We start from the raw sequence: 15,218 nt of genomic DNA on the forward strand, positions 1-15,218 counted from the left end.
GGATACCTTCTGTCTCAAAAATTGTTTCTGAACAACTAATGTCAATAACGTCACATTTTTCAACAAGGAGAAAGAATCAGCTGGTAATGATAAATACTAAGCCCTGAAGCAAACTCAACTCTCAGGCCAACTGTAGTTGTCATGATCTCAGGAGAAGAGTTCACATAAGAAGAAAACACATTTCAGATTCTAACAGAGAATAGTGCCAAAAAGTGGATGTTTGAGGTTGGGAAAATTTAGTATTGGAATTTTTACAGTCAAAATAACAACAAGAAAGAATCAAGGATTCCAGGAATACAAAGACATTTCTGTTTTAGTTTTCACTGATCCTGTAAAGTGTATGAAAATTATGACATCATAGGCATATAAGATACATTCTTATGTTTCCTCTCAAAGTTTTACATGTTACTAAAACGTGATTTTCTTATATTGGAGTAACTTTTTTTTAAAAAAAGTTTAAGACAAGCATGAATCATCCATATGACCTTAGCTATGCAATCTCTTTTTTAAAGCAAATCCTTAAGACTTATTTTTCTCCCTGCTTGTGCTGAAACATAGTAAAGCAGAAACACACTCAAGTATACTCTCTTGAGTTGAGCAAGGGATTTAAGACAAAAAAACAAAGACTGCACAACCAAAATTGGAAACAAATGCATATTTCCTTGTCGACCTGCAACTACAGATATACCTGAACAGCTTCATCACGTGCTTGCTTTTCCTCTTGCCTTCGTTGACGCTCTTCTTGCAATTCATTTAAACGTTGTTCATATTCTTTTAACTTATTCAGCACATCATGACGTTTGTTCTGAGCTTCCAAGGTGTTTATAAATGCAATTTCATTTACCTGCAAATAATCAAAAAGTATAGGAAAAGATCTGTGAAGTTCAAGTTTTATTCTTAATGAATTCCATCCATTTGTTGATTATCCATTTGATAATTAATTTGGTGGGTTATTTCTTCAGAATTGTCTGGAAACCAATGCTCAACCAAGCTGAACATAGGGCTTTCTCTTTTTCCTACTTTTGTTTGCTCCCCCCTTTTTATTTTTTTTAAATAAAATGGATAGTCCATAGAATATATATATATATAAAAGAAGTTGAATGATACCAGAAATCAAGAAACACTGGGTAAATGATGGGAAAATATTCCCAATATTCTGGAAGAGACTTTATTAGTCTATTCTCTCCAGTTCACAGAATGTGGAATGCTAAGACCCGGCTGTATGTGTAACAGGTAATAGAATACAAAAGGTCTTTCTATTCAACTCTAACTATATGGGTACTAACTGAATACAAAATGTGAGAATACACATACTGTGAATAAGAAAGCTATTGAGGTCATTGTCTTAATTTTAGATTTCTTACTAATTCAGCCTATTTCACGAAGATTGGTACTATTTTATTCAACCACAGGTGGACACTGCAATACACAAGAATATTTAAAAAAAAAAAAAACATACAAAAATGCTTACCTAAAAGCACTTTAATCAATATAATACAAATATCAAAGAATATGCTTTTCTACTGAGGTTCAGGAAGGTAATAAATATTTTGACTTCTCAATAAAAGCTGAACAGAATTCTTGCCAACTCTAGGCTTTAAAATGCAAATGTTTTAGAAATGTATATGGATCTGGAAAATGCAAGCTTTATTTAACTTATCTCTCATTTATCAGTTTGCTGCTCTATTTGTTTGAATCCACAAGACATTAGTAGCAAGGATAACTGTCAAACAATAAGACATCACAGAAGTTGGAAGGTTTTGTTGTTTATTTTTTGTTGTTGGTTTGTTTTGCTTTGTTTAATGACTACAGTTTGTTTACAGAATGAATTTCATAGCTCAGTAAATAGTTAAGCACTAGGAATTTGGATAAGCAGATGTGCAGTGATGGTTATCATGGTCTTTCAGCTTTACTCATCAGGTACTATTGCTCTAAAGCTTCTGACCCAATTAACCTTTATTTCCATAACAGAAGAATCTCAAAAGGCACATCTTACACAGCTGAACACAGACAATACCTAAAACATCTGCTTAGCAGAGGAATTACACTAAATGTGGTTTGGTTAATATGATTATAGAAGTCACACCATTGTAATGACATAATAACGAAGGTATATTAGACTGAATTAGGTTATCTGGAAACCACTTTATTCAAAGAGGCAGGAAGAGTAAGTGAGAAAGCTAAATCAGCTTTGTTGTGCTCATCACATAATAAGGATGAACAGCTGCATCAATCACAGCTGGGACACGTGCTCATTATGTAATTTTAGTGTTAAGAAGATATATAATAGAATCATAGAATCACAGAATATCCCGAGTTGGAAGGGACTCATAAGGATCATCAAGTCCAACTCCTCGCACCGCACAGGTCTACCCAAAAGTTTAGACCATGTGACTCAGTGCACAGTCCAATCTCTTCTTAAATTCAGACAGGCTTGGTGCAGTGACTACTTCACTGGGGAGCCTGTTCCAGTGCACAAAACCCTCTCGGTAAAAAACCTCCTCCTGATGTCTAGTCTAAACTTCCCCTGCCTCAGCTTAACACCGGTCCCGCGGGTCCTATCACTGGTGTTTATGGAGAATAGGTCACCTGCCTCTCCACTCCCCCTTATGAGGAAGTCGTAGACCGCGATGAGGTCTCCCCTCAGACTCTTCTTCTCCAGGCTGAACAGGCCCAGTGACCTCAGCCGCTCCTCATATGTTTTCCTCTCCAGGCCCTTCACCATCTTTGTCACCCTCCTCTGGACACTCTCCAACAGTTTTACATCTTTTTTGTACTCTGGTGCCCAGAACTGCACACAGTACTCGAGGTGAGGCCGCACTAGCGTAGAGTAGAGCGGGACAATCGCCTCCCTCAACCAACTAGCAATGCCGGGCTTGATGCACCCCAGTTGGCCCTCCTGGCTGCCAGGGCACACTGCTGGCTCATATTCAACTTGCTGTCAACCACAACCCCCAGATCCCTCTCTGCGGGGCTGCTCCCCAGCGTCGCATTGCCCAGTCTGTACATATAGCCAGGGTTCCTGCATCCCAGGTGCAGGACCTGGCACTTGCTTTTGTTAAACTTCATGCAGTTGGTGATCGCCCAGCTCTCCAACCTGTCCAGATCCCAGGGCCTTTCCACCCTCATCCGAGTCAACTCCTCTAAGTTTGGTGTTGTCGGCAAATTTGCTCAAAATACCTTCTAGTCCTACATCCAAATCATTTATAAAAACATTGAAGAGGACTGGCTCTAAAATGGAGCCTTGAGGGACCCCACTAGTGACCATCCGCCAGCCTGATGCGGCCCCATTTACCACAACCATTTGAGCCCTGCCCGTCAGCCAATTGCTCACCCACCATATGACGTTTTTGTTAAGTTGTATGCTGGACATTTTGTCCAGTAGGATCCTATGAGAAACTGTGTCAAAAGCCTTGCGGAAGTCCAAAAAGATCACATCAGTTAGTTTCCCTTGGTCAACTAGATGGGTGATCTTATCATAAAAGGAAATCAAATTTTTTAGGCAGGACCTACCCCTCACGAACCCATGTTGGCTGGGACCAATGACTGCATTGTCCCCCAGGTGAACTTCAATAACTTCAAGGATCATCTTCTCCATAATTTTACCAGGCACTGACGTGAGACTGACAGGCCTGTAACTGCTAGGGTCTTCTTTCTTACCCTTCTTGAAAATTGGCACAACATTTGCCAGCTTCCAGTCTACTGGGACCTCTCCAGATTCCCAAGATCGTTGAAAAATAAATGAGAGAGGTCCCATGATGATGTCAGCCAGCTCTTTAAGCACCCTGGGATGAATCCCATCCGGACCCATGGACTTGTATGGATCCAGGTGGAGCAGCAAATCCCACACACGTTCAGGGTCAGTTGGGAGTTTGTCATTCCCACCATCACGGTCCTCCAGCTCAGGGCACTCTGGGTCCCAAAGCCCATCATCAGCATTGAAGACAGAGGCGAAGAAGTCATTAAACATCTCTGCTTTGCCTACATCATTGTCTGTGAGGAGACCTTCCCCACCAAGCAGCAGCCCTATGTTTTCTTTGGTTCTCCTTTTTCTGTTCACATATCAAAAAAAAAAACACAACTTTTTATTGTCTCCCACTGACATGGCCAGCTTCAACCCTAGTTGGGCTTTGGCCACGTGAATTTTCTCCCTATAAACACGAACAGCATCCCTGTATTCCTTCCTTGTCACCTGGCCCTCCTTCCAGCAGCTGTACACTTTCTTTTTTCGCCTAAGCTCCAGTAGAAGATCCCTGGTCAGCCAGGCTGGCCTCCTGCCCCGCCTGCCTGATTTCTGATATTTTGGAATTGCCCGATCTTGTGCTTTTAGGAGGCAGTGCTTAAAGACTGACCAGCACTGATGGACACCAATGCCTTCAAAAGCAGTTTCCCAGGGGACCTTGCTGACTAGTTCCCTGAGCAGCCTGAAGTTTGCTTTCCCCATATCCAGGGCTGAAGTTCTGGTGGCGGTTTTCCTTTTGTCACCATAAATTCTAAATTCAACCACTTCATGGTCACTATGACTGAGATAGCCACGTCTCCCACTCCTCTCTGTTCTCTAGCAACAGATCTAGGAGGGCACCTTTCCTAGTTGGCTCCCTTAGCACCTGCACCAAGAAGTTATCATCTAGGTGCTTTATGAACCTCCTGGACTTGCTTGTGTCGGCCGTGTGGTGATCCCAGTTGAGGTCTGGCAAGTTGAAATCCCCCATAAGGAAAAGGGGAGTTGATCTCAAGGCATCTCAGTTATGCAAAGAATAATTCATTAGCGTTGTCGTCCTGGCCAGGTGGTCTGTAATAGACCTCCACAATGATATCCCCTTTATTTGTCCCTTAATCCTTACCCAGAGGCTCTCAACTTTGCCACCGCCAACCTGAAGTTCCACACAGTCCAGCCCACACTTCACATACATTGCCAGCCTGCCACCTCGCCTACCCTGCCTTCCCTCCTGAAGATCCTGTAACCATCTATTGCAACACACCAACCACAAGACTCATCCCACCAGGTTTCACTTATGCCAATGATGTCGTAGCTGTGGGACTGGGCCAAGACTTCTAGCTCATCCATTTTATTCCTCATGCTGCGTGCGTTTGTGTAGAAGCACTTCAAATGTGCCTCCCTACACGCAGCACCTTGTGGAGCTGACCAAAGGACCTCACTGGCACACAGTCCCTCTGATTCTAGCGCACCATCCCTTAGGTCATCACCAGCTTGCCTGGATTTATCCCCTTCCCCCTTCAACTCTGGTTTAAAGCCCTATCTATATGTGCTCTTGTATTAGTGTTTATCAGAATAATATGATTTAAGTAACCAATAAAATAAAAAAGCATCTAGTGCTCATCTTATGAAACTAGGTATTGAAGTCAGAAGGGCAGTAGCAAAACACTTGTTTTCTAGTAATTTTCCTGTGTTAACTGTAGGTTTCTATTTATTTACAGCTGTTCAACAAAATAAGTAGTATAAACCACAGCAGGAGAAACGCAATGAGCTCTCACAACTTTGCATTCTGCTGGAATACAGAGAATTTATCATGAGATCTGCTACCCTTCCAGGAGCACTATTTATCACCAAAAACGCCTCCATACTCACAGTGAAGAACAAGAGCAGCAACGCTATCATCTCTTTATTTCAAACCATCTTTTCTTCCAGTACAGGCCCCCCCATGATGCCTAATAACAGGCTCATTAATTTTAAATTAATTTTAGGGGAAAAACCCTCCCTTTTAGAGATTGACATTTATCTGTTTTGCATGTGACATGTGCCCGTACCTGACTTCCATTATCCTTCACAGTATATTCCAGAGCACTCTGCAGTACAGAAATTAAAGAAACATTATCATTGATTATTTTCCCTTTAAAACAAAATAACTTACCTTAGCTTCTTCCTCTTGTGCTTTTTTCACAATTGCTTGTAGCTGCACTTCACGTTTAAACTCCGCATGGAGTAATTTTTCCTCCATCATCCTGCGTCTTTGATCTAATAATTCTTCTTTCCATTTCCGTACATCTTTCTCCTACATATAATTACTGAATTCGTTACTAATACAATAACTGAAAATAGGCCCAGAATTTTCTTTTTGAAGTTTTATTTACAGAAATAAATCATTTTGACGCCCTACACAAACCCTGCACCAAGATGAAGCCAAACTACACAGATTTGCTAACTGCTTCATTGTTAGATATGCTTTAAAAAAATCCATTTCAATAAATTCTGATCCTCTAAAAGTAAAGTAGGTAAGTAATCATAAGTGAGGCTTATAGGATAATCAAGGTTGAGAAAGAACTCAGGAGGTCATCTAATCCAATCTCCTGCTTTAAGGATGTTCAACTATGAGGTTAGATCTGGTTGCTCAGGAAAACCTCCAAGTATGAAGAAGGCACAACCCCTGAGTAACGTGGTCCAATGCCTGACTGTCCTCACCATGAGAAAATTTCTTCATGTATCTGGCTAGAACCTCTCCTTTCAAATAAATGTATGCCCATTATCTCTCAACCTACTGCCATACACCTGTGTGAAAAGCCTAGCTCCACTCCCTTGATAATCACCTTATAAGTATTTGAAGGCCCCCAGTATTGACTCCCTCAATCTATCCATCCACACATAAGCTGATAGAGGGAAGAAAATAAACCAGTACAGTATTATGCCTTTCATTAATGAACTCTGAACACTTTTCTTCATTTCTTTGCTCTATTATCCTTCTTTTTTACTCTAACCTTTGGCAAATCATCTGCATTTCTGAAACATGTATATAGCCCACATCACAACAGGAGAATTAATCTAGAATGAGGTCTTCTTGTTTTGATGTTAACAATATCATTATCTTAGTTTAGAATAAATCCATGTCCTTTCTGTGACACACGAGTCATCTGAGAAACTCCAAGTTGTAACACCTAATATTTCTAGAACATGTGGGAAGAAATGTTTTCTGAAAGGCAGCAAACTGCCTACTTTGGATTACAGAACGCTTACCCTTTCCATTAATTTTTGAAGCTTCAGTGTCTTTTCTTCACGTAACTTTTCTCTCAGCTGTTGAGCTTTCATCTGTTTCTCTTCATGTTTCTTTTTGGATTCTGCTATTGTTCTTTTAATTAAAAACAAAGCAGAGCAAAAACCAGTGAGACAACATCAGCTGACAACATTGCAAACATTTCTATGACATTTTCAGTAAGAGAACATAAACAGGCCACTGGACTGCTGTTAAATGTAAATATTGTTCTTCTGGTCTTCAAATATTTATTTCATGGTCAACTAGCATGAACCTAGTTCATTACGAAAATAATACATTGATTTATTTAACACTTTCCACCTACAGACCTGAAGCAGATTCATGAGCAGTTTCATACAGCCATGAGTTTGGTTGTTTTCACTGCTCAGTCAAGACAGGTAACAATTCTAAGACCTTTTGCGTGATGGTGACGACAGTTTCTCGTGCATGTGTATTCCATGGCCAGGTGGACGTGCAGGCTCTTCTTCCACTCTGTCTCCCCAAGAATTACTCTGGCGCCATGACTCCCGGGCTGCACATTAAAAAACAGACTTTTATAATTTAAACACACTGTCCTGGGAGAAGTACAATTAGTGAGGCTTTGGTCCTCCTCAAGTTCCCTCTCAAATAGGTTCTCTTCAGCCTAGGTAAGGTGCAAACTTAGGTTGAAGAATCTCTAATCCCTGTGCATTTTCAAAGCTTAATTATTTTACTAGACTTTTCATCAAACATTAAGACAAAACTGGATAATAAGTTTTAAAATTCTAATAGAGACATGGTAGTAGAGAGCTAAAGAATGACACACAAAGCTGAAAGGTAGCTTGAACACAGAAGTTCATCTTTCCTAAGGAAATAACATCAAAAATGACACAACTTGAAATAATATTTAGATGTTAGGGGCATCTTCCAAGTTATATAGGCATAAGTAAAATGGACATTTTTCTAGATTTTGCTGACATTTCAAGTTAAACACAGTAACATATGAAAATGTACCTTCATAATCTGCCAAGACATCATTCCAGTCCATAGACATACCGCAAAAAGATATGCTTCCATTGCCCATACTAGCCTGAAAGTTAATATGATATGCACAGTAAAAACATAAAACTTAACACACAGGTGGACACATACATTAAACAGTGCCAGCTCAATGATAACCAACGTTTCCAAATTCAATTAGCCATCTCAAAGATGCTGTTCCTGCTGATTGTGATAGTAGGTGGTAGACACTACCGCTTCATCGGGAGTAGCTCCCATATGGCAGCAGTGAAAGTAACACACCCCAGCTCTCCCACGTTCCTACACAAAAGCAAGCAGCACGACAACGACAGCAACATCAGAGGCTCTGTATCGCTCAGTAGCACTGTGCTGTTGAGTTTACTAAGACTAAGTACTCCTCAAGGCAGAACAGTGTAACTACTATCTGACACTACATACTTCATTTGCATCTAATACAGGTTGCATTAACGCACAAAGATTAACAAATTCTACATTTATACTCTGCTGACATCCAAGACAGCTTAAAGTTGGGTACTTAAAATAAATCAAACACTCACAGAGAAATCACTATCATTGTCAGTCTCAATATTAATGTCATTGTTTTCCTCTGCTTCAATCTCTCTAGTTAATTGCTCTTCTTCTGCAATTGCACTAGCAATAGCTTCTTCATTTGCCTTTTCCAGGCGATCTGCCAACTCTTCTTTCTTAGCAAGGACTTCTGCCATAGACTGTGTAGGAAACATGAAACCAAGAAACACCCACAAATCAGATCCAGACACAAAAAAGTTGTATCCATACAGTTAATATGAATTGTATGACATTTTGTTCAACTTCTGATTACCTGTAGATCCTTCCTGCTATATTTTGTCAACGTCACATGTGAATTAAATATAAAAAAAAACACTAAAGCTGTTAGCAATTATCAACTAATTTAAGGGCTATGTAAATCAATAATCATTCACACAATTCCTAATATTTTATACAAATGTTGTCATTAAAAACAACCAAGACAGTTTGTCTCTAATTACTATCTTTTAAATACCTAGCCTTAGGAACTAAGCAACGCATACTCTGAAACAGTGATGACAGCATGCGCTGTTCTATCTTCAGAAAAGAAATCATGCTCTGAAGTATTATTTAGAAGGCAAAAATGGACCTACAGATAACCTGTATCTCGAAACTTTACTGTGCTTAGTACTACTAAATCTCAGCATCTGGGGCGTAATAATCCCAGGCAGAGCTACAGGCTGGGAGATGAGTGGTTGGAGAGCTGCCAGGTGGAGAAGGACCTGGGAGTGATAGTGGACAATCGGCTGAATATGAGCCAGCAGTGTGCTCAGGTGGCCAAGAAGGCCAACGGCATCCTGGCTTGTATCAGAAATAGTGTGACCAGCAGGGCTAGGGAGGTGATTGTCCCCCTGTACTCGGCTCTGGTGAGGCCGTACCTCGAGTACTGTGTTCAGTTTTGGGCCCCTCGCTACAAGAAGGACATCGAGGTGCTTGAGCGGGTCCAAAGAAGGGCGACGAAGCTGGTGAGGGGCCTGGAGAACAAGTCCTACGAGGAGCGGCTGAGGGAGCTGGGCTTGTTCAGCCTGGAGAAGAGGAGGCTCAGGGGCGACCTTATCGCTCTCTACAGATACCTTAAAGGAGGCTGTAGAGAGGTGGGGGTTGGCCTGTTCTCCCACGTGCCTGGTGACAGGACGAGGGGGAATGGGCTAAAGTTGCGCCAGGGGAGTTTAAGGTCAGGTGTTAGGAAGAGCTTCTTTACTGAAAGGGTTGTGAGGCATTGGAACAGGCTGCCCAGGGAGGTGGTGGAGTCACCATCCCTGGAAGTCTTCAAAAGACGTTTAGATGTAGAGCTTAGGGATATGGTTTAGTGGGGACTGTTAGTGTTAGGTTAGAGGTTGGACTCGATGATCTTGAGGTCTCTTCCAACCTAGAAATTCTGTGATTCTGTGATTCTGTGATTCAGGCTACACTTGTTTTTCAACGTGAATGGCAACATAGTTGGTCAGGAATATGCTGATTGCCGTCGTCTTCTCAAATGTCCAGTAATAACTAGTTCACTTCCACTCTAGATACCAAGCAATGTGCCAAAATGCACAAACCTGAATTTAATACAACTTAATCAGGATTAGTGAAATGCTTCCAAGAGACATGGATCCCAAACTGTTAGCATCCTGTACTGTTAATAACTGAGAATCTGAAACAACGTTAGTAGATGAGACGCTAGAAATCATATCTTTCTAAAAAGCAAATCAGATACCTGACTTGGAAATTAACATCATTTACAAACTAGACTATTTCTAGGTAAAGGGAAGGTGATTCACAGGAAAAGTTCTGTAAATCACAATACTAATCTAGTTTCTAGAGAAAAAAAAAATAACAACAGACAATTGGATTTTATGTGGCATTGTTGCAACTCTCTGCTCAGAGAAACCCTGTAAAGCAGACACATCTAAACCTGCAGAATCCAAAAGACAGGAGAAGGCATTCTTTATAGGAATCCATGTTAAAAGAGAATATTGACTTGACATTTGTTATTTCAGAAAGCATTTGTCATCATTGCTAGTTGTATGGGAAGACCCAAGAGAGCAGTTTAGTTAGCCTTAAAAGGTAATGAGGTCTACATTTGTTTCTAACAGAATTATGACATCCTTTGTCTTTCCAGTTTGGATAATTAGTAAAACTGGAGTAAGAATTTAATAAGAAACTTACTTTTAAATTACTGTTAATGGAAGGAAATGAGAAACTATGGTAATCATATGTAAGAAAAAAAACCAGTCAGAGCACACTAATACTCTTTATTCCAAATAACGCATTTATATTATTTCTAGTTTCAATTCAGAAACGTTACTGAAATTCAACCTATTATAATAAGGATGTGTGCAACATTATTTTTCTACATTAAGTCCTCTATAAACTTTTCTTCAATTTCTACAGCAGGCTAACACTAAACACTGTGCAACACAGAATGAGAAAATTAAGGCTTACAGTTAGTATCTACTCAGAAATCTTGTAAGATTTCTTACCCATCTGGCAGCACTCACATTTGAAATATCTGAGGGATCCATTTCAGTTTCAGTTCTAGCTTTTTCTGTCTTAAGTTGGTCTACACCATCAGAGATCACAGAGGAAGCTTCATTCATCTGGGGAGTCGCTGAAGTACTGTCAGTATTTGTGAGAACTGGAGGCACCTCAGAAACCGTTTGTAAGGAATCTTCTTGCAAGAGTGTGCCAGTGCTCCCCTTATCTTCCGATGTGTGTGCTGTGGACTAGTAAGAGACATGTGCAAAATTAACATAAGGTAATACTGATTTTTGAAAAGTCACCAAAGTGAAAAGGATTTTAACAAAGTACCTGGCATCCTGACAGTGAGTGATATAAACAACTCCACTTAGAAAGACTTCCAGTGAGTCATAACTTTGCAAAAGTTGGATCTTTATCTGAATTGTTCTTTGTATGAAATGTGCCTAATAATGAGTTATTGGAAAACAATGGGAAGCCTGTCCAAAGCATTGTAAATCATATGGTTCACCTTTAACTTACCTATTTGTGCCAACATATTAATGCGTTCCCACAAATCTAACTGAAATAAGTCACCACTTTCAACCCTCTTCTGATCTGTTTGGCGAATACAAGCTCTTGACAATACTACCTTCAGAAAATTCTCTAAAGAAAAAGCTACAAGACTTCTTAAGGCAAGAAAATGGTTCAAAATTTTACTGACCTGAGTCCTCTCAGTAAGAGGATGTTCAGACTGATGTAAAGGATCTTTCTGTGCAAGCTCTGTGCTTTTGGATGCACCACTGTCAGTGAGTGAACTCCTATGCTTACTCTCCAATGGTGGCGAAATGACATTTTCTTTGTCACTGTCACCTCTGGACTTCAGTGATTCTGCAGCTACAGGTTTTGTTGCCAAAGCCATGGATCGAGATCGAACAGGCCTTCCACGCTGAACTGTTTCCCAGCCCTCTGCATCCTTTCGATCTACATAAAAAAACAACACCCCATTATGAACAACTATTTTATTACAGTATTACACAAGTTGTATGAAAAAAATGTTCTCTTTAAAAATAAACACCAAAAATCAATGGAACATTTTGAGCAAAGCTTTTTACTTTCAAGTGCTATTGGTTTCTCTTCATGGATGGCACCATTTCTCTTACTGCTAAGTTACTTATACACATAACCAGGTGAAAAATGACACGTACTAGTGCGTTTTAAATCTACACTGCTAATTCACCAGATGGCATACGCAGCAACAGTAACATTAGAGGCCTTTTGTGAAAGCACACATCTCTGCAAGTACAGACATAATTGCAGGTTTCAGTGAGGAAAGTGCTGTCCAAAAATGGTTTACTATTGTTCCAGAAATGGTTTGGGGTTTGTTTGTTTAAAAAAAATTTTTTTGGTTGTTTCATTCTGATATTTAAAATACAGTAATCTCAGTGTCAGCTTTGAGAAAATTTCTTCTCCCAGAAATCCAGCAGGATTACAAACTGAAATTAGAAGAGTAGTTTTCTTCCATTTACTTTAATGACTGGTTAAGTCATCATTTACTCTAAGATAGTTAAGTACAACTTTCTGACCAACCTTTTTAATCTCCAATCTTGATGTACACCCGAAACGCCTTCAAAATTACATTTGCCTGCCTGAACTATCAGGTCTTAGGCGTAATATGAGCATTTCTAGCAACTCAAGGCGAACCTCTTTTCTGTATCTTGCATTTTGTGGACTCCAATTAATACCACCATGCAATTTCTCACACATCTTGAAATGACTGGGATTCTTTTGAGACTTGATGATAGCTCAGGAGTAAAAAAGCTAAGCTCACAAGCGCCTATTTGTAGAAGAAAAGCTCAGGTGAGCAATGCCACAAAAAGAAGCCTAAATTTAACTCATTTAAATCAGTTTTGGTTTCAATAAATACAATCCTTTTTACAATACCCGCTTTCACAAAGAGTATAAACTCAGAGTATCTCAAAATTTAGCACTTGAAGAAACAGTATGGCACAATAAATCATGAGGACAGGTGTTCTGTAAAGAATCCTAATTTTCAGAACACGTAGCTCCATCTTCATGAAAAGCACGATCAATCTTTTTATTTTAAAACAGTTAAGAATAGCAATGTATCACAAGTTTATAAAACAAAATATTACAGCTTGGAACTAATCTATTAATCAAGGGAGAGGCCAATAAAACATCATCATTTAATAAAGTACTGAAATTATAGAAGAAAATAAGAAAGAAGAGCTCAGAATAAGAATAAAATCTAAATGGCAAACAAAACTCAATCATTAGCTATTTTAAGGCACGTATTTAACAAAAAAATTGCAAAGCCAATACATTTATTGACACTAGATCACATAGCTCCTAATTTGAAGCAAGGGTAACACTCATTAGGGCATCATCTTCCCTTCCATTTTTTTGCTTACACCTGGAACTCTTTTCATATAGACCAGTAGCCATCTCTGCATGCTAACTATCACATGCTGGATTTGATTACTTGCCGAGTTTTGTTAATGAATAATTTATTTGACTACCTTGATCATTCTCCAGTTTCTCTTGAGCTTCCCTGTCCCTGCTTACTCTTGTGTTACAAGGAAGTGACAAGCCATCTGTTATCTTGAGGCCCTTACAGCCACCAGAGCCTTATTCTTTCCAGGTTACTCCAGCTGGAAGCACTGGCCAAGCAGCCTTATAAGCAACATCACTAAAATAAATCTAGTAAAGTAAGTGCAAAACTCTTAGGACTCCTACCTCAGGAGATGCATACCCCTTCTTAAAAATTTACTTGCAAGTAATATACTACCGTAGTGTATTTGACCTTCTCCATTGATTATTAAACCTCAGCACCTTTATTTTTATTTTTATTTTTTTTTTAACCCTAAGGTAACATTACTTTATCTGAGAGGCACTCAGGTGAAGCAGTTACAAGACAGAATACATGAAAGCTTGGAAAAAAATAAAAATAAAATGAAATGTAGCCGTCTGTGCAGTAGTAAATTTACAAACCATAATGAGAAGTGGTGAGTTAACATGCAAGAGTTTTTAAAGATGTACATTACCAGACTACTTTTAATGATTGCTTATAAATAAATGAAAATTATTTTAAAAAGAGAATGACTGTAAATTTTCAAAAAGAAATTGGGGCTAAGAACTTGACAACCCAGTCAGGAATAAAATGCCCTTTTCTGTTTGCGATGCCATTTCTGCAATTTGTTCTCAACGCATAGAAGTTATGAGTCCTTCCATGAGCCCAAACTAGGACAGTTACTTTAGAGGACCAAATGTCCTGCAAATCTGAAGTCCTTGCTACATGACAAAGAAAATCAATTCACAACCACGGACATCAGCAACTAATACAGGAAAAACGATTATTAATATAATTACATTTCAAGTGGAAATGTGGAAAAACCACATTCAATATTTCTGGAAAGTTCTCATTTCCTTAACTGCACATTCTCCTGAATTACATACTAGCAACATACAACTGTTTTAACTGTAAGCACTGATTCCCAGTCTTAACACACATTCTATACCAGTATCACCCATCTTGCCTCTTACTATATACTATTGCCTCTCTACTAGTGTGACCAGCCCAACCTTTTCTCTTGCCATAAACTCCTATGAGAAGGACACTGGTTAGACACTAAGGGTAAACTATGTTTCATTTTGTAGAAAAAAAATGACTGAAATACAGATATTTTTTTTAATTATGAAAATATCGAAGGTAGCAATGTGTTTAATGAGGGAAATCAGGTAAGATGATATAACTTCATTTAAATGTTCATCCAGGAAAAAAAAAAAAAAAGAAAAATCATTTAAAGAAATACCTGGAAAAACTGTGCATTTTCTCTCTCCAGTTAATTTGGAAATCCCATCAACCTTGAAACAGATACAGTATCATACTGCTTGTCCATTTCACAAAAACATTGTGAGGCTTAATGGTAACACTGTTTGAAGCCACTGGAGAAAGTGTTTTAGGCAGATCTTGCCACTGGAAACCCCAGCTGGGCTTTAGAGTAGCCAAGAGTGCATTACAAGATAGCAGGAGAAAGTCTCCCACAAGGCCTGAACATACCTAGCATCTGTGCAGAGTGCATTAGCTGGTGGACAGGCAGGGCAGATGATACACAAGCCTCATATCTACTTCAATAATGCATGCTCCACTCAGCAAGATCAATTTGATTTTACTCAAGAGATTCTACCCTCCACATGAAGGAAAAT

General features: G+C 39.3%; 1 protein-coding gene across 4 annotated transcripts in view; it reads right to left on the reverse strand.

Moving 5' to 3' along the window:
• The window catches only part of SCAPER (S-phase cyclin A associated protein in the ER), a 163,784-nt gene that overhangs the window by 114,383 nt on the left and 34,183 nt on the right, over window positions 1-15,218 (reverse strand). For all 4 annotated transcript variants that reach the window (XM_035335866.1, XM_035335865.1, XM_035335867.1 and 1 more), the window contains 8 exons: window positions 11,716-11,975; window positions 11,036-11,260; window positions 8,543-8,713; window positions 7,980-8,055; window positions 7,401-7,518; window positions 6,971-7,082; window positions 5,874-6,014; window positions 689-844 (listed from right to left, as the gene is read on the reverse strand). In XM_035335866.1, the coding sequence (XP_035191757.1) occupies window positions 689-844; window positions 5,874-6,014; window positions 6,971-7,082; window positions 7,401-7,518; window positions 7,980-8,055; window positions 8,543-8,713; window positions 11,036-11,260; window positions 11,716-11,975 (1,259 nt within the window). The remainder of the gene's footprint in view (window positions 1-688; window positions 845-5,873; window positions 6,015-6,970; window positions 7,083-7,400; window positions 7,519-7,979; window positions 8,056-8,542; window positions 8,714-11,035; window positions 11,261-11,715; window positions 11,976-15,218) is intronic.

The sequence above is a fragment of the Oxyura jamaicensis genome, chromosome 10 (assembly GCF_011077185.1).
Source record: "Oxyura jamaicensis isolate SHBP4307 breed ruddy duck chromosome 10, BPBGC_Ojam_1.0, whole genome shotgun sequence".
Taxonomy (NCBI): Eukaryota; Metazoa; Chordata; class Aves; order Anseriformes; family Anatidae; genus Oxyura; species Oxyura jamaicensis.